The 25,442-nt window shown below is 35.6% G+C and overlaps 1 protein-coding gene across 6 annotated transcripts in view; it reads right to left on the bottom strand.

The window, feature by feature from the left end:
* dennd1a (DENN/MADD domain containing 1A) overlaps positions 1-25,442 on the bottom strand; it is a 1,314,459-nt gene that overhangs the window by 681,548 nt on the left and 607,469 nt on the right. For all 6 annotated transcript variants that reach the window (XM_051931936.1, XM_051931935.1, XM_028809158.2 and 3 more), the window contains exons 8-9: positions 20,408-20,461; positions 11,083-11,193 (exon numbers count right to left, since the gene is read on the bottom strand). In XM_051931936.1, the coding sequence (XP_051787896.1) occupies positions 11,083-11,193; positions 20,408-20,461 (165 nt within the window). The remainder of the gene's footprint in view (positions 1-11,082; positions 11,194-20,407; positions 20,462-25,442) is intronic.

The following is a 25,442-nucleotide window of genomic DNA, read 5'->3' as shown; positions in this document are numbered from 1 at the left end:
CACACCAACAAATATGCAGATGAATTGTGACATATTTATTGTAAAGAAATTTCTCCTTAACCTGCTTTAACTATAATGTTATTTACTACAACAACAACAATAAATGAAGCTGTCATCTGCCAGAAAAGTGGTCTACCCATTATAGTTCTACACCATCATCATAACAATCAGTAAGTGTAATGGATGAGCTTTATTTCTATGTATTTGCTTAAACTGAAAATATGGACTAGCTGTTGACATTTGATGCAACATACTCTTTGTAAATTAAGGGTAAGTGCACAAAAGACTGAAGCCAGGAAGCACTACTTTACGCAAGGAGTTCTAGGGATCTGGAACAAACTACTGAGACATGTAGTTGAAGCAGAAACCTTTACAACCTTTAATCTGGATGAGATATTGGAACAGCTTAGCTATTAGCTAAACAACTAAGCCTGACAGACTGAATGGCTTCCTCTTGTTTGTCGAATGTCTTATATTCTTAAGTGAGCTTAGTGTTTCAGATATTTTATTGCTTTTTTGGGGATTCTATGAATGTCTCAGCTTGCCATTTTTCCAATCTCTTACTGTTCAACCCATTTTTACATTCAAGTATTTTTGCCTTGCTTTAATGATACTGTAATATTGCTTAAACATGGCGTTTACTAAACACACCTGTCAGAAATATTTGATTATTTACTTCTGAGGTAATGGTTACTTTCCAAGTATTTCTCACATAATTCTATATGTTACTAATGTTCTGACAGACTCTTGTGGTTTACTCATTTGAAAATATTAAAAGAAAAACTTGCTCAAGCAATTATTTAATAGATTCATGTAGAATCTCTCATTGCACACACCATCAATTAAAGAACAAGAAAGAACATGCTTATAAATTGCAAAAAAATATAAAAATTAAAAAGCGAAGCAGACCTTGGACTCCCACAGAGGTTTATCTTCTCAGGAGATAATTCTGACTAGCATTTTTATTTTTACCTCGTCAATTGTCAACTGGCCATGTCTCAATTATGTTAATGGATTTTATATAGAATTTTTTTAAATTTATTAATCATTGAGATTAATTCTGGTTTGATTGTTATAGTAGCTAATTTATTATTAATGTTACTTACTTGTAATTATATAATTGTGAACAAGTGTATTCACTGAAGAACATTATAAAAAATTTACTAAATTACATACCAGTCTATTTGATCAACTTGGGCTGGAATCAACTCACTTTTTTCTATGTGATTTACCCCAAAAAGGCACAATGCTTTATATTATTAGAGTAAGAATTATAGTGTAAATGTCGAAATATCTATCTTCTTCCTACAGTGCAACATTTTCTAACAGTTTTTAATGCAGCTTTCTTTCCAATGCATGTGGAATACACATTGCGGGTCCTAACAAAAATGCATTTGGCTGGAAGTGTATGTACTTCAAAACCATTGTCTGTTTAGTCAGTGTGACAATATTTTCTGCTGGCTATATAGCTTTAAGAATATATACCTGTCTAATGTATTTCTAAACGATAATGTGAAACAAAACATTAACTGGGGTTAGTCCCTAGATTGAAAAAAAGGAAGTTATAGTATGGATGGAGAGCTGCCATAAATCATTTTAATTTGCTATAAGGTAGTTCACTTGTGGTGTAGTAACATGAACTAAGGAAATCTTTAATAAATGGCATCTATTTATTAGAAAGTAAGTGGTTATAGGTCTTCAACAAAACATGAGATCAAAGCAGTGACCTCAAAAAGGCATATGTCTGCATATTATTCTTAGAAAGAAGGCAGTATCTCAAAGCTTTGAAAGAGTGGGTTTTAATGTTAAACCAGCCACTGGCACGTATAGTTTGCAAATTCTCAATGTGTCTATGTTTATTTTCTTACGGATATTCTGATTTTAATTTGACAGCCCCAAAGATGTGCAGTTCTGGCAAACAGGTAATTCCAAACTGGCCCTGTATGAGTATTGGTGTGTGTTAGTGTGCCTTGTAATGGACTGTGTGGAGCTGTTTCCTACCTTGTATCCAGACCTACCAGGATAGGCTCTGGTCCCACATGTCCCATAACAGCATCGACCCTCAACTACAGGTAGTTTTCTATACACTATTGAATGACATACAGAAACTCAGAAATGTATTCTATTTCTAAATTTAAAATAAACAGTTCAGAGTATGTCTTATGCCTTAGTGGCTAAGGTCTGAACATTAAATTACAAGGTTGACAGTTGATTCCCATCTCTATCCTAAGCAAGTCTCATATGTGAATTTCCCATTGGGATTAATAAAGTATCTATCTATCTATCTATCTATCTATCTAACCTGCCTTGGCTCCAACTGTGCAAAATATCCGTAAACATTTGTAATGTGCACTAATATTTTAAATAGTGTACAATGAAAGTGTGAAGCAAATAAATAGTAACAATAATGTCACAAGTAAGTATAAATTATGTTTTTCCCATGTTGTGTACTAGGAAACATTATTACTTTTATTTTTGACTTGTTAAAAACTGCACAGCTAACTAGGAAAGCAAATACTAATCACTACCATTCCCAAACCTTTTTCTATTTTCAAGGATTCCATGCATGATGCATCAAGGTGGAAATACCTCTTTATGGAATTTAAAAAGTCAAAAATACATTTATAACAAAAACCAAAGTCAATCAGTAAAATGTATTTCTTTAAAGGCTAAGCTAAAAAAACACTGTAAAACACAAGGGATGCTTTACTTTAAATAACCAGGGGAGATATCAATGCTGATGATAACTGTAACATAAATCAGCCTTCATAGAAACACAAACAAGTAAATAAGAAAGGTAAAAAAATGTTTGGAATGTTCATATTTGATACACTACTTTGATGTTTAATTTTAATTTGGATTAAATGTTCAAAGAGTAATGCATAGCTTTTGGAAGATATCACCATCACACATGCTCCCAGATTTTCAACTTTCTTTCTCATTTATACAGTATTCTGTATTTCTTGGTATTTTTGATAGGTCATTTAATGACTAGTATTTTTTATGGTTAATGGATATTTGTGAAGGTGGATTTTAGTAATCTGTTTTCCTACTGGGAGTTTCTTATTTAATTGTGTTGTGGATTACACTAGAACAAAATGAATTGTTAAAGGTTTCGGCCTAAACAGCAGCAATGCAAAAGGCAGAAGAAAGACTAAGCAATAATGCAGTTATCCATCATCCACATGGAGCAGTACCAATGAAAGTGTGCAGAAATGAATGCAGGATATGTGTAAACTGATACAGAGCAGGTGTTAACAATAGCAAAAAAGGGAAAAAAAGAATGTCTGGAAACTACTGTATGAAAAAAATCTAAATATCCAAAGTTGAACATGTTAAACTGGCTATAACAAAGTGGAAAGTTCTGAAACCTGGATAAAATATTAGAGATTCTCAATGTTATAATTTGATCTTACAAAGCTAAATAAAATGGATGTTTCTTTTTTTTCCCTCCAAGACCTTAAGGTTTCACAGAACATGTATCTTGCATAGCATATTACACACATGTCCATAATCGATATGCATTAAAATGTTAAAAGAAACTGAAGAAAAAGAAGTCTTTTGTGTAATTCAATGCATTACAATAATATTGACTGAGAAATCATTTAATGTGTTTGAATGAACTTGAAGTAAAATAATGCTGAAAGTTCTTAATATTGACAGAAACCCCTTTTAGTCAAGAGAAAAAGCTTTAATCTTTTGAACGCTCGATGGACTTAAGTAGCACCCACACTGTTATCAGCTCGAGCTTACGTAAAACCAGTTCTGAAGGGCTTTTACAGGTTCTTCGGGTATAATCCTTTTTCACATTTCAAAGTATAGATTTTTACACAGCAAAAGAAATGTTGAAGCACAGAAAGAGAAAAAAATCAACTTTTTAAGCAGTAATATTATGGAGACTTCAATGAAAAACATTAATATTGTTTAACTTTAAGACAAAGGTTATCTGATTCTAGCTGAAAACTACCCAACTTCCATAAAGTTATGACTAGCACCTACCTTTATAATTACATACTGAAATGTACATTTTTCACTCACTCTGACTCAATTAAATACACTGCTAATTTTTCTTAGAATTACTCAACTCCATGCTAACACAAGCTGCCAAACAATGGCAGACATCCCATGATCTTTATTGTGTGAGTATTCATTCTTCCCATAATACTAAAATGCAGCATACTTTTTTTGATGATGACACCAAAAAGCATTTAATCTGATATCTTGCAACAGTTGCATTTCTACGTAAGTGCATAATAATGTGCTCACAATATTTGCTTAATTCAAGGAAAAAAAAACTGAACAGTTAATAAAAAAAAAAAATACCAACACCACTATAAACAGGAAAAATATGGCAAACATAGCATGCTTATTGACCCTAGTATGACTTGAGCCTTCACTAGTGTTGTACAGTTAAGACTCTATCACTCATCATCCACCTCACAGGTGGCGCAGTGGTAGTGCTGCTTCTTTGCAGTAAGGAGACTGTGGAAGATTGTGGGTTAGCTTCCCGGTTCCTCCTTGTGTGGAGTACTGAGAAAAGCGCAATATAAATGTAATGAATTATTATTATTATTATTGTTAAAGAAATGTGAGAATACACCTCAGTGTAGGGCTGCAACTAATGATTATTTTGGTAGTCGACTAATCGTTCAATTTATTTTTCGATTAGTCATGATAATTTCATGCCTGACTATTTTGAAGCCTGCAACCAGTGGTTGCACATCCTGTTCTGTCCACCTGTGAAAGTCACCCTGATGTCTCTGCATTAACACGATTAAAATTAATAATAATCAAATTAAAATAACAACCAGTGAAACATATGAATTTGAAAATAATCAGATGTTTTATATTCGTGTGACCATCACAATAAAAAAGAAATTCATTAAACAATACAAACTAAAGTGCACATAGTCTTTAAACAAAAAAAGTGCATTTAACTTAACTAAAAATGGCCACTGGTGTGTCTTAAAGTCCAAAAGTTTAAATAAAGCTTCAATTTAAATAAAATAAAACAATGTACAGTTTATAAAAGATTCAGTTCATATATTCCTGATTGCAGTACAGGAACATGAGCATTTCGATATGCTCTGGTGTGAGTCTGGCACTTTTCTTTGAGACAATGTTCCCAGCTGCTGAGAAGAGACGCTCAGAGGGAGTACAGGTAGCAGGAATACACAAGAATGATTTTTCAGACAGAGAAAGATGTTTTAATCATCACACTCTGAAGGAAAAGTGTTGTAGTTTATCACATCATGTACTATATTATGCCAAAATAAAAAAATAATGGACTAAAATATGTAACAAGCTCATTACTGCCAGCACACTGTATTCGGAAAAGTACATTTGTTGAACGCCGCAACCAGCTAGAGTCGGTTTCCAGTGCAATTTGGAAGCATGCCGAAGCCGAGTATATGCGGCGACATACAGTACATTCAGCGCCGTACATTAATTGAACTCCGCAACCGGCTACAGTTGTCTCTCAGTGCAATTTGCCAGCATGCCAGAGCCAAGTATATTCGGCAACGTACATTCATTGAACCCCGCAACCGGCGATATTTGCTTCACAGAGCAATTTGCCAGCACGCCGGAGCTGATCAGTCAGTGCCATATATTCGTTGAGCAGCCAGCTCATGACCACTGCTGGCCCCAGAACTGCAGCACCACTGTCTCTGGGATTCAGTCGCTGCACTAGATGAGACTGCAATCATCAGCGTTTACCTCTGTGTGTTCGCATGCAGACAGTTCAAGCACAGTTGGCTTGGTGATTTACTTAATTTTCAATGGCGTCAGTTGCACCTTGAACATATAGTAATAGATTGTTGCAGTAGTTTTTTTTTTTTTTTTTATAGTTTTTACAGTTAATTTGCACTGTGTAAAATGATCAATGTTGCAGTAATTGCGATGCTCTTTGTATGATGCTCTTGTTCCATTAAAATTTCACATTTTCTTTGTGAATCTTGACGTTTACTTAAAAGTGCAGCTAAAAAGTACTTGGTGTCCAGGGGTGCATTAAACCCCAAGTATGTGTCGGTTTAAGGGTTAACTATCATTGTCAAAACCTTGATATACACATTACAGTACAAACATCAACATTAACAAGTGACACTAACTTTACTCGCTAAAACTTACCTCTCAAGAGACGGCGGCGGCATCACAGCTCCAGGATGTTTGCGTTGGTATACTGTGTGCAGTCTTGACAAACAATCACAAACAATACTGCCCCCAGATGTTCATGTAGTGCATTGCAGTTACAAAAACCGATGTAGTTCTTTGTGACTGGAGCCTCTATTGAAGGTTCTGTTTATGATGCGTCAACAATAAAAAATCAACGTCGATGATTTTTTGTAGTCGACGTCGTCGATTACGTCGACTAATCGTTGCAACCCCACCTCGGTGTACCCCAATAAAGTATTGTTAAAAAAACAATAAAATAGATAGATAAGTCAATTTTCTTTGAAGAGTGCTAGAAAGTAAGGTGCCTAATTTATGCAACATAGCTAAATGGTAAGAAAGGGATTTAGAGATGTTGCTCATCATTCAAACTTCCCATTTTACTACACAGGCAATCAGTCTGTTTAGGCTTCATTACCTTGACACCAGAAGACATGAAATAAAGGTGATGAGTGGCACCCTGCCCTATAGCACTTTGCTAAGGGCAGTTAACCAAAGTGAGCAAAACACAGTGTAGGAGTTGATGCTCCAGCTGACAAGGCATACATTTATGTAACACAACAGAAAGCAGCTACTTCAACCCTCATTTTTAGTTACTAAGGTTAATTGACCAATCATGAAATTTTTCTTGTGTTTTGGGTATCCTGAGAAGTCAGATTCAATATTCAAGTTGAATTCTTGTCTGTTAATTAGTTGCTTTACTACCATGCTACATGCTTGCTTGCCATCTGGAAATATCTTTATATATAATCTTCATTTGGATCTTGATCATTGTTTGTCCGCGAATTCACTGCCTTGTGTGGTGTTCCTGCTATGTTCAGTAGAGGGCAGTAGTGATGGAGGAGGAGAGGAAGTGAGGGGGAGGATCGTTGAATGAGGTTGGAGTGTGGTGATTAAAGAGGATTGAACTAAAGGAGACTATGTGCTGTTTGTACTGGCTGAATACACAACACCTTGGTTGTTACTTTTGTTTACAAACACTGTCGATACCACTCTGTGTTTAGATCTGGCGTCGACACCACTCTTTGTGTTTAGATCTGGCGTCGATACCACTCTTTGTGTTTAGATCTGGCGTCGACACCATGCTTTGTGTTTAGATCTGGCGTCGACACCTGCTTCGTTGTTGAGACTGTGGTTTTTTGTGTTTCTATCGACCGTCGTTGGCAGCACTTCGTTCAAATCGAATGTTCACCCACTTCTTGGAGTCGGCAGTCAGAGTATATAAGTCGGAAATAGTTCTGTGATTTTCCATCAGTCGGCGTTTGGAGTTCAAGAAAGAAGCATTGGTTCTTCCTTACTCTTTGGATTGACACAAAGCAACCTGCGAGACTGGAGAAAGGTTGAGAAGAGATTGTGAGAGGAAATGACAGCGTCATGAAAACGAGACGGACTGTGAATGGAGAGAAGCAGAAATGCTCTTCCACCACCACATAATTACTATTCGGACAGTCATTCCGAGTAGGCCGTTCCTATTGAATCAATGTCCAAGGGTTTTGCTTTGTAATTTTGTTTCCCTTATAAAAGATCATAATGCTGTGCGACGAAGGGCCCAGTTCACGACTGACAGCCGCGTTTAAACAGGGAGCCCTTCACAGACAACTTTAACACACGCAACGTAGTTGGGCACACAAGGCTATTTTTTTTTATATATATTATATATTTTTTATTTTTATATATATATATATATATATATATATATATATATATATATATATATATATATATATATATATATATACATACATATACCACACATAATATCTTTCATAAAGAAACTCCATAAAGTAAAAATAAATGATAAAATCCTTAGTAATTCATAAAATGTATGTTATTCACCAGTCTGTCTCCCTCCTTTGGGAATGAAAACAAGCAGAAGCAACATGTGAATTTTCTATCTGTGCCTGGAAATCCAAAGTATCATTTTTCATACTCTTGTGTCTTTTTCTCTCTAAATGTCCAACATGAGACCTTTATTCAATGATGTTCAGGTCCAGGCTGGACAAGGCACAGGGAATTCTAGTTAGACCAAAGCACATAGAGTCTCTTAGAAAAAAATTTGATGAGAACAAGCCATTCAGCTTAACAAAGCTCACCAATTCACTAATTTCTCCAAAATAACATCAATTTGGTAATTTATTCCATGCATCTGCTTCAGTCATGTCATTTCTTAATCACTGTTTGTTTATACTGAAAATATTCAACTCTTTCAATCTTGTACATCTGTAATTAACTTAGACCACTTTGAGATGTTTTCACTTTGATATTAAAGTCTTTACTGTTGATCAGTGTCAAAAAGCCAAATAACATCCACTGTGCTGCAATGTTGTACAAATACAGACATACAATGGGAATTAATACTTTTCATAGGCATATCATATGGACTGCCTTAAGAACTCAAGTATATATGTTATCTGGTCCCAATGAGTTGCTTATTGACAGTCACTAAGGACCTCCTTGTGGTCCCTTGCATAAGTAAGGCTAGGTGATCACAGCTACTTGCTTCACAGACTGCTAAGCAACACATATATTTTAGATACAGTATTAGTTTTGAACATTAAAAGATACCACAATAACTAATGTATTTAACTACATTACAGTGAATCCCTTTACACAGCAATACGTTGACATTTCCTCCACATACCTAACCCACATCAGCATGTTTCTCTTTACTACATTATTTTGAAAACAAAGAGGGATAGGATATAGGTTATAGAGAAGGGGCACTTGATTACCTAAATGACATATCAACTGGCCTTCAACTCATTCTACAAATAAGAGAAATGCAACATATCTTTGTGTTGCCAGCACTTCTGGACAGGTCTTCCTTTCTTCCTTTCACACATAAGCCCTCAAGGATTTTTTTCATTGCTTACTATACTCAGAAATTCCTCTTTATGTAGGAGGAAGAAGTGCTCCTTTAAGACACAACTCTGTCCTCTGAGAAAGGCACCCTATTAATCCAAGGTAAATAATAAATAGGCTATACAGTTTGATAAAAGATGTGCTTTGACACTAAGATCCTCCAATAAGCCAGATGTCTGAGGTCACTATCCAAAAGGAAAGTTTCTAGGTAAGCAGATAATTATTGTTTTTACAGATAAATGCTGCTATAATTTCCTTTATATTTGGATCATTTTATTTGATAAATAAAATGTACAATTGGTTAGCGCAGAGATATAATACACAAAGGCAGTATGTCAGAAGTTGACATAGAAGTTACTAGACTGCATATATTTTTTACATACTGTACATTAAGTATGTGAAGGCTTGTGTCAGTTTACATCTGCAAATTTAAAGTAAAATTAGGTAAAGGTTATCCTAAGGGCAAAAAAAAAGCTGGAGGCATAATATTTTGGCCATTTAGCCACCTTCATGACGTTTCCAATCTTTTTTTTGATTTGATATACTTTGCTAATGCTTAAGGGGAAGATGTCTTTTTGCATGACCTTTTTTCTGTAACCTTTACCTTTAAAAAAAACTATATTGTCTGGGCTTAAGAAATATTTAATCATTATGTCAATTATTTTTTTTTGTCACAACTGAAGTTTTCTTGATGGTAAAACTGATTAACCAGATCACATTTGTGAGCATTTACAATCTTGTCAAACATTATTGGTCTGCTTTTTGATTATCTTAAATTAGTGAGATTGTACTATAATTAAGGCACATAGTATTTGGTAGCACATAAATGTCAGGGCACTGAAAAGCTAAACTAAAAAGGAAAAAAAGGTGTTATGAATTTATTCCCAGATGTTCAACACTGTAATGGTTTTTGCACATCATCCCCAAAATGATTAAGCAATTTTCCAAATGATTATTACTTTTTTTAATGTCCACTCCATGAAAATTTTCCCAAAATGTAAAACAGATTGCTGAGTGCATCATTAATCACATCATTGCTAGCTAAGTGCTGTTTTCAAAGAGCACACTTCCCTGGAAGAAAATGGAAATCATTCGTGCTCACTAAAACAGCAAGGCAAACACCAAAAGGACAGTAAACTTTGGAATGGCAAGTCTACTCCTCACATTCTAATACAGTATTTGTTGATTTTTCGTGTTTTTCTAAATTCACTGAAAGACTGGCAGGTTATTATTACAAAATTTTATTAATCAATTCGTAACATTTTTTATTGATTCCTGGTTTCAGCTCATTTATAACAGACTTTGCATTGACAGTTTTGAAAACTATTGTATAACAACCCCATGGAAAAACAAAAAAATGATAAAATAAGAATTGCAATGACATAACTAACCTGATTTCATTTTAAACAATTCAAATTTTGGAAAAACTGTGTTCATCATGAGCTTAATCTGCTCTTTTAAACCATATCTATCTACCATATAGATTTTCAAATGTTTATTTCTTAATGAGGAAATACACATAGCACATAAAATTAACGATCCAAAATTGAACAAGAAAAAAAACAAATAACACAGAAGTCATCCTAGATAGAGAAATAATGATTAAATAAGAACAAATGATTTTGCTTGCCTCCTTGAGATCTTGTCTTTCAGCCACAGTGGCAACAGGCTTTATAATGAACATGATTTAATGCGTGAGAGGGTGACTTTCTGCACTATGACCAAAATTTTTTTTTTGTTTTTTTTATCCTCTCTTCAAATAAAAACACCACAATTGTAACAGGCAACAAATGAAGGTGAAAGAAAAGAATAGCAAGTGAGAATGAAAGAAACTATCTCTGAATGTGTGGAAGGTTCAAAGACTCAAACATGAGCACTCACTACAATCTACAAATCATTAAGCATTAGTCCATGTTGTGAATGAAATGAGTCACAAAACGAATCTCACAAAGAGACCAGCAAAGCACAGCTCATTACCCAGCTGATACTCTAAAGTGTTGCCATACATTCCATACCTTCTCTTAATGAATGAGACAGGGATCTACTTACAGTGCTTAGTTTGCTACAGCAGATGAGGATTCGACGTTCATAAAGCATACTAGCATAGAGATGAAGCATGTTATTGACATCTACTGCTACAAAATATTCTGTTAGGTTTCTCTGTAAAGAAAGGAAATATGAGTTATTAATAAAGGCATCAAACAGACATTTTTCTACACACCGTATGCTAATTTTATTAGAGCTTCAGAGGAAGCTTGTGAATAAATAATAATTCAATACACATTTGAATTCAAAAATGATAATCAGTTTGAGTTTCCTTATTTACTAAAAGTACTTTAAACAAGGATAATTAAATGTGTATTTAGACTAACTCTTTACAAGCATATAGAATAACTGCAGTAAAATGAAAAGGAAAATTTAATTGTTCACTCTCTTTCTTCCCAACTAAGTATAACCTTTCACACCTAAACTGTGAAGTACAGCTGAAAATGATCAAATACACTGTCTGTTAACATTTCTTTATCACTTTCCAAAGCAGTCAGTCAAACTCCCACCACCCCAAAATATCCTAAGCATTTTTTTTAATCTAAACAGCGTGTGTATAAAACTGTTCAACCTACAAAATAAATATACAGCAACACAGTACTGGAATGAGTAGATTCCGAAAATGAATGAATTCATCATTTCAGCAGTATCTACCTTCTTCTCAAACTGTCTGTGAATCATGCCAAAGTTACCTGTGAAACAGTCACGGTTTTGCTGTTTTTAAAATACTTCTGATCAGCAGCTGGCAACCTGCAACATCTGTGGTGAATACTCTTTATGTGTAATGTCTGGAGCTGTTACATTTTCTTTTTTGATTTTTAAAAACATCCTGCATTTGTGATAAACAGCCATAATAAACTAAAACATCTAGTGAAATTTTTTTTTCTCGCTTTAAAATTCAGTTCTTATGTCTAGATATTGTATATAAATTAAATAATACAAGTTTTGATTGGCTTCATATGTGGTTTGATTCTTGTTATCTCATATTCCTAATAGTAGCTCAGATACTTCATACATTACTCTGATATGGTGTCTTCTTACTGGCAATCAAAATGACTCTCATTGTTGTAGTATCCTGCTTAACATTTAGCAAAACAGAAGCCTTTCACTAATGGTAGCAATAAATAAAAACAACAAAAGTTGCAATATATGTTATTGGTATACTGTATATCATCAACATAGTAAGGACGAACACTAAGGTTTCTTATCTTGATTAGTGTGAAATTAGAAGTACTGCATTTTACTGAATCTATCATAACACAATACTGCTATCTAGTACTATCTCAGGTCATGTTTTAGTTGAGAATGTGTAGGTCATTCTGTTTATCACAGCATTACAGGAAAGACAGAGCTTAAAAGGAAGTATGTAATTTGCAAACACTGTCATATGAAAATCAGCAACTCCAGCAGCTCTATACAATAGGACTGGACTCCCTCCAACTAACAGGACTCGATTTACACTAAATTTCACATTCTTCAAATATACAAGTTGATATGGGTCATTATACTTTTCTGCCAAACAGAGGATATTGAGAATTTGGTAAGGTTTAAACTTTAGCTGAAATTGCTATCTTAAATAGTTGGAGTATTCACATGCTTCTTGTGGGAATTTTGCTCGTTCTTAGCTACAACAGCAATATAGCTCAGCAAGCAAAAGCAAATAAAAATAAAAAGATCTTTTACATGTACCCAAAATCTCAACAGTGTTTAACATATCTTTATGTGTATGACAGTTCAATAAATAAGGAAACCAGCAAGTTAGCTCCAACAGCAAATTACATATGAAAATACACCTTAGTAAATTACAAAAATTATGTTTTTGTTTTTTACTATGAAACATTCTAAGCTCAATTTTGTTTTGACCGTCCTACTATAAACACAAGGGTTAATCTAATAAGGACTAGATGATGTGTTTACCATTTACCATAACTGAGTATTCCTGGTTTTAAAGAGATCAATTTCCATGAAAAAAGATTTTTGTGTGCTTGAGTTAAGCGTTGCCCTTATTGCAAATAACAGATCGACAATATTGACAATATGGACATGAATTCAACTAAAAAAATTTAAAACAGCATATCAAATTGAAATATATTCCAAAGCTATAGTATTTTACAATACTTACCATATTGTAAAAAAAAAAAAAAAATGAAATATTGTATTTTGACCTGAGCACTACAACAGTATCATACTTAGTATAATCCAAATGCAAATCAAATTTAGACCATACCTCTTATACTCTGCTATCGTATTTATCAAATTTCACAAGTCATTTATCTCATGCTTTTTTTGTGTTGCACTTGAAGAAATCCAACATGAAAGAGCGCTTACTGTGTGATTAACTAAAATGAGACGTGGCTGCACATCACCTTCTGTAATATTCTTATAAACAAGTATAACTAAACTAATGCCTTCCAAATGATTTCAACATTAAGGCTTTTGTTCTATGCAACACACAGTAACATAAATAATGCTCATAGTCACTTTTTTATATTTGATTCCAGGTTTAGGCATTATGATCACCCATGTTTCTTGATGTCATCTCAACACTAGTAACATAAAAAGGACTAACAGTGTTTGAAAATGTGCAAAGGAACATTGCAATAAAATTCTGTCAGTAACTCTGTCTCATATAAATCAGCACACTCTTTCATATTAATACATAGGATACTAAAGTTCCTATACACGCGAGACTGGGTGAGTAGAGTCATCTAACTTTTGTAATAGTAAAGAACTGACAAGCTTGTTTACAGAGAGCCACTGAGGACAGTTGATATGTGAAACCTCAACGGCCACAAGTGTTGTGTAGGGTACAACCCAAACATTGTACAGCAGAGCTGCTGGCCTCCACTGGAGTAATACTGTGTTGTCCCATTGGACCATCAACAGGGAAGCCCTATTACATTAACACATAAATTAACAATTCTGAATCAATTATTAAAACAATATTTAATATTTGTACAGTATATGAAAGAATGCTTTCAACCTGCAAATCAATAACAAAGTAAGGACAGGAAATCTTTCTTTTCTTCATCAAGAGTATTTATTACTATCACTACTGTCATTTGTTTGAATCAGATTAAAAAAATATGAGTTGTTAATTGTATGTTTTGTTCATATCATGAATTGGCAGTAAATACACCTACAGGTATAAAATCAAGGTTGTGCATAAGGACTGTCAAGTATAACTCATTGGATGTTCATTTGGTTTAGTACTGAAAAGTTTTCAATCTTTGCACACATCAGTAAAAACTATTGTTAGAAATTTTCACTGCATATTGGTTTTAACCAGTTGCTAGTAAAATAAAGCAATTGTCAAGACTACAGAGCTATTTAGGATTTGTTTTCTCCTTTGAGTATGTCTTCTGGGAGCAACCACATACTGCTTTCCATTTGCTATCATCACAGCAGAGTACAAAGATCAAAAGATACAAAAAAATCCAACTGAATGGGTATAAAACTGTAGTCATTTAATCATTTAACAAACAGGTAAAACAACATCATTTTATGGATTATAAATTACACATGAAGGCACGTGAAAAATATTACTTAACTAGTGGGAATTCCCGGCTGACACTCAGGTTGGAAAAAAGTGAGTTTCCATTTATTGTTTATCAATTAATTTATTATTCGAATAAAAGTCAAACTGCCATTACTAATGAATAATAGACTATGGTTGCAACGGATCATTTAGAGTGCCTTATGATACACAATGTTTTTCATTTCGCCATTAGGAACAAGAATGTGCAAATTCTTTCCTAAACCTACTCTAGAACTGGTGATGCATAGCTTACTGTGTGAAAAGCAGGGTTCTTTGAGGTAAACTCTAGTAACTTAAAGTGATTGTCCTTGCACTTTATTTATGAACACCACAAATAGACAGGATGTACTGGAAATTGAAGTTTTTTGAATTTGAAAGGGAGTTCATTGGAAATCACAGGTATACGTGGAATGAAAATGTCCTCTTCTTTTCCAATTCCAGTTAGAATAGTAGCCTCGATTACGTGTGAATGACGTGACAGTTGCCACATTTTTCACAACCTTGATATATAATTTTTTCTGAATTAAATTAGAATTTCCTGTCTTACGGTTTTGTGTTTTTCCCAGTTGATTCTGGGGATCGTCAGGGGTGTGTTCTAGCTTCTACTCTGTTCAATGCTTGTATGGATTGGGTGTTGGGCAAGGTCGTGGGGTCTAGCGGCTGTGGGGCATCTGTTGGTGAAGAAAGATTCACAGATTTTGACTTTGCTGACGATGCTGTGATCTTCGCGGAGTCAATGGAGGCTCTGATCAGGGCAATCGAGAGACTGAGCGAGGAGTCTGAGTGTCTGGGCATGCGAGTGTCCTGGATAAAAACCAAGATCCAGGCCTTTAATGACATCTTGGGCACAGCCATCAGCAGTGTGTCTGTTGAGAGAGTGTCGACCTTGTCAAGAGGTTTTCTTAACTTGACAGTGACATTCATGCCTCTGGTGACTATTCCTATGAAGTCAGTAGACTGATTGGGAGAGTATGGGGGGGTCATGAGGTCGCTGGAAAGAGGTGTGTGGTGCTCCCGAGATCTATACAAAAGGACGAAGGTTCAAGTCTTTAGAGTCCTGGGGCCTCATGTATAATGGCGTACGTACAATTCACACTATAACATGGCGTATGGACAAAATCGGAAATTTGCTCACGCACAAAAAAATCCAGATGCATAAATCTGTGCAAAAGCCAACTTCTACGTTCTTCCGCTACATAAATCCTGATCAGCATGAAAAGTAACGCACGTGCCTGCTGTCCCGCCCCAACTCCTCCCAGAATTACGCCTTTTTGAATATGCAAATCAATATAAATAACCCTTAAGCTCAACCTTCTGTGAAAAGACAATGGCAAAAGCATGGGGGAAAATAGAAGAATTTCAGCGAATACCAAGTGGAGGCAAGGAAAAAACGTACTATTTGTTGGTTTAAACAGTGCTATAATCAACAAATGGAAGTTGATCGAGTAACAGAGAGTCACACAGTGCCCGAAATAAAAAAGAAGCGGTCAGATATCAAAGTCGCCATGAAAAGGCGAGTCGTAGCCCACCGTCTGAGTGTCATATGAAAGCTTATTAGGGTACAGAAAAAAAAATAGGCACACAGTGGGGGAAAAAAGCACGAAATATCAACTTTAATCTCGAAATTTCCACTTTAATCACGTAGTTTATTTTGTCATTAAAGTAGATCATCATAAACTTCATCTTAAAATCGTTTAATTTACTAGTTTCTCAAATCCCATAGTAACTAAAGTAGCATGTTAAATGCTTTGTTTTGTACTTTATCTTCTGTGTGCTCTATGTACTTCTTAAACGGGCTTTCTCTTCCTCCGACAGGACACAGAATCCATTACATCCGTAATATTACAGCTCTCTGAATAATTTAAATACTGAGATGTATACGTGATATAATTTTCACGATGACAGGAGTTAAAGCATGTTATTAAACATGGGAACACGGTGGCGCAGTGATAGTGGTGAGCAGGCGCCTTGTCCACAGATTGTTCCTGCCTCCCGCAAGATGCTTGCTGTGCCATGCGCGACCTTCAATTAAATAATTTATTGCAGCAGTACTGTCTCTTTCAAACGTACTAACCCCCAATTCCTGTCCTTCCTTTTCTTTCACTGAGTAACCAATCGCCACATGATCAGCTCTGTAATAAATGTTAAGCCATTAGAACGTTGAAATATCTTCATAGTAAATATTTAAATATTCCATCCATCTGTCTTTCCGCAGTGTCGCGCCAGCCCAAGCAAGAATACAGCACGGCGCAGGAATAATCGGGGCGCCAGCTCATCCCTAGCGCATCAACACAGTGTCGTCACATGTTTAATTATTAACAATATAGATTATTTAAATGGCGTTAACATTTTATCAGTATAATGTAATAAACATATTTTGCTGCATTTAATCTTAAAAATTATATCATCATCATATGTAAATACGCACTTTATGAAGTGCTGCAGGTTGTGTAATATTATAACTGTATCGCAAATTTACAGTGAGGTAATTGTACTTGTAACTACAAACAGTTCTATAAGAAGCACTTGATGGACTGATTGAGTGCATTTATAGTTCTTAGGATGAAACTGTTTCTGAACCACAAGGTCTGTACAGGAAAGGCTCTGAACCGTTTGTCGGATGACAGCAGTTCAAACAGCGAATGGCTGAGGCAACATGTGCTTGATTCTGTATACCGGTAATTCTCTTTCTGATCAACTGCTCCGAGTGGTGCAGTGAGAGTAACAACGCTAAAGCAGCTATGGTATTTGGAATAGTTTGGCAATTCTGTGGATCATTTTTTTGTTACAGGTTAATTACAATCAGATGCCTTAAACTAATAAACAATATGTGGTTAATTTCAGTGTATTTATAAAGCCACGTCAGGGATATGGATCTGAAAAACAAAGGGAAACCACACTGGAACAGTAGCACTGCTTTGACACTGGATGCCACCAGTTTGCAAAACCGAGCGGAGAACTTGCGTACACCAGGGTTTGAGCTACCGTAAAAATGTGTGTGGCCTTACGGCAAGTTTAGGTTTTATACATCGCAATTTGAGCATGGAAACGGGCTTACGCAACATTTTTGTGCGTACGCACTGTTTATACATGAGGCCCCAGGTGCTTCCTGTCTTGATATATGGTTGCAAGACAAGGACGCTATCCAGTGACCCGAGACGAAGACTGGATTCCTTTGGTACTGTGTCTCTCCGGAAAATCCTTGGGTACCATTGGATTGACTTTGTGCCGAATGAGTGGTTGCTCATGGAGTCCCGAATGAGGCACATTACCTGCATTGTGCGGGAGCGTCAGTTACGGCACTACAGCCATGTGGCGCGTTTCCCCCAAAGGTGATCCAGCTAGTAAGATCCTCATTGTTGGGGACCCGAGTGGCTGGATCAAGCCAAGGGGTCGCCCACGCAACACCTGGCTGCGGCAGATAGAGGGTCATTTCCGGAGGGTGGGACTGGACCATGTGTCTGCCTGGGGGGTTGCAAACCAGGATCCCGAGTTGTTTCGTCTTGTAGTGGGTACGGCAACACACTGTACCAGTGCATGCTTCCCAACTTGACTTGACTTGATCACACATTTAGATTTTTTTTTTTATTAATCACCAAAACTGTAGCTTTTGGATATTTACTCTTCCTCTCAATTGGTGATTGCATTGTGACGAACACTGGGACAGACAAATTTTCCTGCTTATTTAAGAGATAGTAAAAAAATCTATCAAAATATATATTTTTGTGCCCTGAGTTAATATATTACTACTTTGATGTCAGTTTCACAAATGGAGGCTACTGCATTTGTCTATATGTTAGTCAGCAGCTTTGCCACAAATAAAAAATCCGAAGACAGAAAAAAATGAACTACTGTTCAAGCTAAAAACAGCTTAACTGTTTTTTGAAAGCAGTTATACAATTATTGAATGAAAATTATCTTCTTCAAAAGTATTGTTCAGGCTTAAGAGCTAAAGAAATAAACACTGAGATTATATTTGTTAAAGTGCTGTAAAACTGAATGATGATTAAAATGTGTCTACTTGCTCTACTAGATCTGAGTGCTACATTTCACACCACAAAACAGAATTGTTAGACACAATCTTAAAACAGTGTGTTAGGCTCTCTGTCACTATCTTAAATTGATATAATTTACTTATATATAGAGAAAAAATATTTGTAAGTTTAGCTAACTGTTATTCAGAAAAATCTGATACAGAGCATCATTCAGTTTAATTAATTAATCACATTTACATAATACTTTCAAAATTACTCACTTTACATAAACAGTGGAGAACCACTTCAACCAATACAGATCCTCATTGTTGGTGACCCAAGTGGCTGGACCATGCCAAGGGGTCGCCCACGTAACACCTGGCTGCGGCAGATAGAGGGTCATTTCCAGAGCGTGGGACTGGACCGCGTGTCTAAATGGGGAGTTGCCAACCAGGATCCTGAGTTGTTTCGTCGTGTAGTGGGTGCGGCAACGCACTGTACCAGTGTATGCTCCCCAACTTGACTTGACTTGCTAATTACAGATAGTGCTAATTGTAAAGGCTACACATCATCATGCGCCTTAGAGAATAAAGAAACAAATACTGAGTCTGAATTAAAAACAGAGAAAACAAATCATTCCTAGATCCAAAGACTGACAAACAGATATACATACAGTCTGTGACCCACTCAGAACAATCGTTTCAATCACCACCCCAAGTGTATTTTCGCCTGCAGTTTTTGAAGTTGAGATTTCAGTGACTGAGTTTACTAGCACGTTTTGTAGTAGGAGAGCAATTGAAAAAGCCTCCTTAAATGCAAAATAACAATCACTGACAAAGGCTATTGAGGAAGAGTTCATGAACTCAGGTCGCTAAATCAGAGGAAGGCCAAAGGGGGGGGAAAAAAAGTCCAGCATCCTGAATTATAAAACTGAGAGTCAAGTACTAATAGGTCGTTACTAGGCAACATAAAACAATGAAGTTGAGTGTAAAACTTGTTGTTGCAAGAACAATCTAAAACAGTAATCATATAAAATTTACTGGGCAAACTACATAACATTCTCACTATTTTCAGCTCTTGAAACTAGAAGCTAATGTTTGCTCTTTGGAAGTGTCTTGCTCCATGAATACAACCTTAATTAATTATGGAAATGTAATACTGCATTTCCTATTAACTGAAAGAAATAAATTGGTGTCATAGACACCAGTCACCAGTCTACTTGTCTTCACTGATTTGCAAGCACTAGGATTAAAAGCATTCTTACTGTCATAGTTTATAGTGAGTGAATACATATATTCAGATATATATTTATTATATATTATATATTCACATATATATTTATTATATACGTATTATATATATATATAATAAAAAAAGAAGTGATCGCAAATGGGAGTGGGTGCTCAGATGGATGAGAAAGTATGTTGTTAGCACTAGAGGTGGTCAAACAGAGGCAAACAAATATAAGGATAAATCACAGGTTGAACTTAAACAGACATTATTATGGTTTCATGTTGTAACCAAGCCACACTTTTTATAAGAGCATACTTCTCTCCTGATATTTTTTTTTTTTTAAACTGTTCAGGCAAAATTGGTTTCTGAGGTGTCTTAAACTTTGTAGCCTTGAACAGATTATGTTGATTTTATAGGTACTATCAGCAATAAACAAACTATACATTTATATAATGCACTCCCAACATTATATGTCATAGTATGGATGGACAATTCATTTAATGCATAATACAAATGACAGATTTGTGATGGGTATGAACCAAAAGATCAAGTTATTACCATTATATTTAAAGACACTACTTACATTTTCTGGTATACTTGGGAGTTCTCTAATGTCAGGCACAGTAAAATAGGAATGCTGAAAAGTAATAATAAAAAGTTACCAAAAATCTCCAAGGTATGATTAAATCACACAGGTTTAATTAGCCTGCTTACACTAATAAAATATTACAAATAAGAATTCAAATGGCTAAAAGGAAACTGAAAATCAAATGCTATGACAATGCTTAATTGGAATATGCTGTACAAGTTATACAATTAGGTTTTTGATTAGCGTAGGGTATTATCACTTGCAAAGTAGGTCTGAAATCTAGTATGAATGGACTAATTAGCAACATGTTTCATTGTTGCCTGGAGTTTTCATCTGTTTCATGGAATGAACCTACTAATGCATAGATGTATGTAATAAACATATTTCAGCTGCTTATTATCATATTGACTGCCTACTGCTGCACAAATACTTTGGAAACTACCCTCACTTTTTTCACCTTAGGACTAAGGTATTTTACATAAAACTAAACTAACTACTAAATATAAGTAGTTTATCTCACGTGTTATTTTGTAGGTTAATGTGGTGCTTACCCAACCTTTATGCTTGACAACTCATAGTCAAAAGCCTGTATTTTTTGCTTGCAAGCTTGCTGAATGTTAGAAGTGGAAAAGAAAAATATCCCTTAAGATTCTGAATAAAATCTGGATGTCTTTTTATACCAAGAATGGTATGGGGAAATATCTATTACAGTATGTGCAACCTTTAAGTGTTTTAACTTTATTAACATTTTTATCAGTTCTATTGGATTTGAACCTTTGCAGGGGACCAGTCCAGTACTTTGTTTAGTTTTAAAACCTCCTTAAGTACAGTAAAATAAAAATGACACAAACAACTAAACACACAATTTGTTACTTAAGGCCTACTTGCAGCATTTTATAACTTTAATGCAATAAGATTGGTGCAGACCTATAAATACCTGGGAGTGCAGCTGGATGATAAATTAGACTGGACTGCCAATACTGATGCTCTGTGTAAGAAAGGACAGAGCCGGTTATACTTCCCTAGAAGGCTGGCGTCCTTCAACATCTGCAATAAGGTGCTGCAGATGTTCTATCAGACGGTTGTGGCGAGCGCCCTCTTCTATGCGGTGATGTGCTGGGGAGGCAGTATTAAGAAGAAAGACGCCTCACGCCTGGACAAACTGGTGAGGAAGGCAGGCTCTATTGTTGGCATGGAGCTGGACAGTTTGACATCTGTGGCAGAGCGAAGGGCGCTAGGCAGGCTCCTGTCAATTATGGAGAATCCACTAAACAGTGTCATCTCCAGACAGAAGAGCAGTTTCAGCGACAGACTGCTGTCACCGTCCTGCTCCACTGACAGACTGAGAAGATCATTCCTCCCCCAAACTATGCGACTCTTCAATTCCACCAGAGGGGGTAAACGTTGAACATTATTCAAGTTATTGTCTGTTTTTACCTGCATTATTATCAATCTTTAATTTAATATTGTTTTTTGTATCAGTATGCTGCTGCTGGAGTATGTGAATTTCCCCTTGGGATTAATAAAGTATCTATCTATCTGTCTTTCTAAGCAAGAAAATTACTGGATGAAAATCTCACTTCTAGCACTTTTTCTTTAGTTTTGATTTTTTTGAGGGTGTCACACACATCCAATTGGCAGACCATCTCAGGGCTGATCTGTTAGTAACATGACTCTAGAATAAGAACTGGCACTGCAACCTAATGCCTCTCCTTTCCTTTTGCCTTCAGAGTGGATGATCATTGGGGCAAGGAGCAGTAGTGTCACTTCTGGTACCCAGCAACCTAAACTTGCCTCTTCCTGCAAGAAGCCATCTTAATAAAGCCACCACCACAGCATTCTAGTCAATGGATAGTCATCTGGAAAGACGTATCGCAAGAGCATCAATAGCTAATTTTTTTTTTAAAGCTTTAATTCAAGATCTTCAACTATACGGGGTTCACCTGTGATGCCCCTGCCCTTCAAATTGTCTCTCTCTGTTGTCACAGTGTTCCCTCATCAAACATTGCACATTTTTATGATAATGAACAACATTATACTGATCCAAAACACACATTGTTAAATATATCAATGACAATTATCAATGATGCTGAAAATAGAAAACACCACAACAATATGAAGAGCTCAAGGATAGCAAGGTTTTATTTAAAGAAAATACCATGGATTTTATAAGCATGTCACACCGTGCAAAATTACTGTTTTCTTTGCTTTAATCCTAATTTATGGGGAGAAACTGTAGGAGAAACTAAATGTTGCCCAGGTTATTTTTGGACAACAGTGGTAGATGCTGTGAAAAGGTATAAAGTGTACAGCAGTTCTGAAAGACTCAGTGGTGATCCAATCCCTATGAAAGAAGAAGAGGAGTGGAGTAAGGGAGGAGACTTTTGCACAAAACAAAGAGGGATATGCAGTGGTGACTTATGAAGCAAGCAAATGGTTAAGTAAGGTTGCATTAAACCACAGGCTGTTGAGTTACCTCATATAATGTATATCAGATAAGTCAAACTGAACCAAACATGAAAAAGTATGGAGTCACTACTTTTAGAAAAGGACATTTCAATGTGACTGATCCATAATTCATAACTTTAAGCAGTTGTAATAGTCACACATTGTGATACATGCTAGTATAATCTCAAAAGATTAATGCTATCTATCCTGTCTATGCCTGCGATCATTTTAGAGACTGACTTCACAGACCATACAATTAGTTAGTTTTTGTCCAACAGCAATACAACAATCTTCCTATAATTCTTTTTCTACTTACTGTAAAACTCAGTAGATTCGTAAAATCAACACTAGAATACATGTTTATTTTAATTACACAATATCTTCTTGACAGCATTCTAATCATAACCTCTGCTATAAAATTATTAATACATTCTCACTGAACTTTACATCACTGGCCTTATGAAATAGGCCCTAACCCAATATTCAAATTTCAAAGGTCTGAAAATAATCTTAATTGTAACTTTCTGTCTGCCTTAAGAGCCACAAATTAAAACATAATACTTGGCATATACAAAATAGCCAGTACAAGCAGTTTTGTCATAAACACTTTAGTTCTTAATATTTGAATAGAAAATAAACTGTTGGATAAAGAAGGCCTGAAGACACAGCTTTTTAGAAGTATGAGTTTTTGAGAAATAAGCTGACTGGCAGAAGGAGAGGATACTCATTCCATACTGTGAAAGTAAAATATAAGAATACAAAATCTGCGTCAGAACCACTGTATAGTGAATGCATAGTATGCAGGCAGGCCATGGTAGAATGTTTTCTCTTTGAAGGAAGAAATAAGATGCAGCAGGTAGTGAAGAGCACAGCATGTGCAGGGAACTTAAGAGATAATCAGAGTCCAAGCAGGAATGGGGTACAAGTGGATGACATCAATTCAGAAGTTTAAGAAGGGACAACATACATAAAGTGGCCTCAGTATTCTGGGTGATCTGAAAAGGTCAGATAGCAGAGAGCCTCAACAGCGGGATGCTATTTTAGTAGGCTACCCAAAGAGAAAAAGAGCTTAAACAAAAAAGTTGAGTGGCAGTGTTAATGTATTTAATTGCTCAGGCAGGTCAAAACAGAAATTTAACACCAGTCTTAACTGAAAAATCTCAGAGATTTAAAACTATTTTATTTACATTTGTTAATACTTCAAAAACTATTCTTGGTTGGTGGGTCATGTCTTTCCTTAAGGAAACCAAACCCTTATGGTGGTTATGTGGGGGCTTAATTCAGGGGACTACAAATTCTAAAAGTCAATTAAATTTGAAAGAATAAATTCAAAGGCATCAATAACATTAATCAAGTAATCCTTTTTTTATATACTTGAGGAATCCGGTGAAAGGTCTGAAAAGGTGTTATGGGAAAGTGGAATAATCTACTGAAGAGAGATCAAATGGATACCCTGATAACTTTTTAATGTCATTTGGATATTGGATATTGGATATTTGGATAACACTTAGCAATTAGCCAAACAGTAGAGCTTAATAGATCAAACTTACTTTTCTCATTTGCAAATTTCTAGATTTATTATTATTTCTCCTTTAAAAAAAATACTTTTGTTTTAAGTAGCGCCCGGAAGTGGCTAAAAATTCAAAGTAATTCTCTTCTGCCTGTCCATTACTTAAATGGGGTAAAGCAAGAGCAAAGAGAAAATAAAAACAATTTCTGAAATACTGTACTAGCATATTAAGCAATGTCTCTGCAAAACCGATCCACAGCCTAGGTGCATGGGACACGTAAAGAGTGAAAGTTATGGATGAATGCAAAAGAACAACCACCTCACAAGCAAAATATTTTCTCTGCATTTCAACATTAGATTTCTTAAATAAGTAATACATTTATTTAATGAAAAGTATAGATATACCAATCTTATCATGTGAAATAAAAACACTGCAGTGACCATCGAAGAAACCACACAAGACACACTATTAGGTTTTTTAAAGATGCCAGACACCCGTCTTTAATGGTGTGAAATTTTTCCTTTTTCTACAGTGATTTTCCTACACTCAGTCCAACATAGTAAGTTCCTGGGCACACTGTTTAAACAACAGACACAGAATTCCTACAACTCACACTCTGCTCTGGCTAGCGCTGTTCTGCTGTGTACTCTACGTTGTCACTTGTCTCCTTGACACTTCTTCAGTGCTCTTCAGCTGCACACACTTTTTGCTCCAGCGGCCCTGCCTCCACTCTTTTGGTGCTTACTCTGTCCTGCTTCTGACAGATTTCTGTCCTATTTACCCTTTATTTAAGAATATAAGTTCTGCTGGAGGGCAGGAGAAGTCAGCCTTACACGAATTTTGAATATTAAAAAAAAGATTACATTTAAATTAAATCCCAGGCCACAGAAATTGAATTAATCTAAGAATGTGCTGCACAAATATAGAGTAAGAAACAGAGGGAGTGTGAAAACAGCAGGCAGCCAAGAAAGCTAAGGAGAATCAGCATCCAAATGTTTATTAATCAAGTCGTCAATGTACATAAACAATTAATAAAAAACAGACCGTATATGTGTGTATAAACACACACA

The sequence above is a fragment of the Erpetoichthys calabaricus genome, chromosome 9 (assembly GCF_900747795.2).
Source record: "Erpetoichthys calabaricus chromosome 9, fErpCal1.3, whole genome shotgun sequence".
In the NCBI taxonomy this organism is placed as follows: Eukaryota; Metazoa; Chordata; class Cladistia; order Polypteriformes; family Polypteridae; genus Erpetoichthys; species Erpetoichthys calabaricus.
This window is presented reverse-complemented; position numbering and strand designations above follow the sequence as displayed.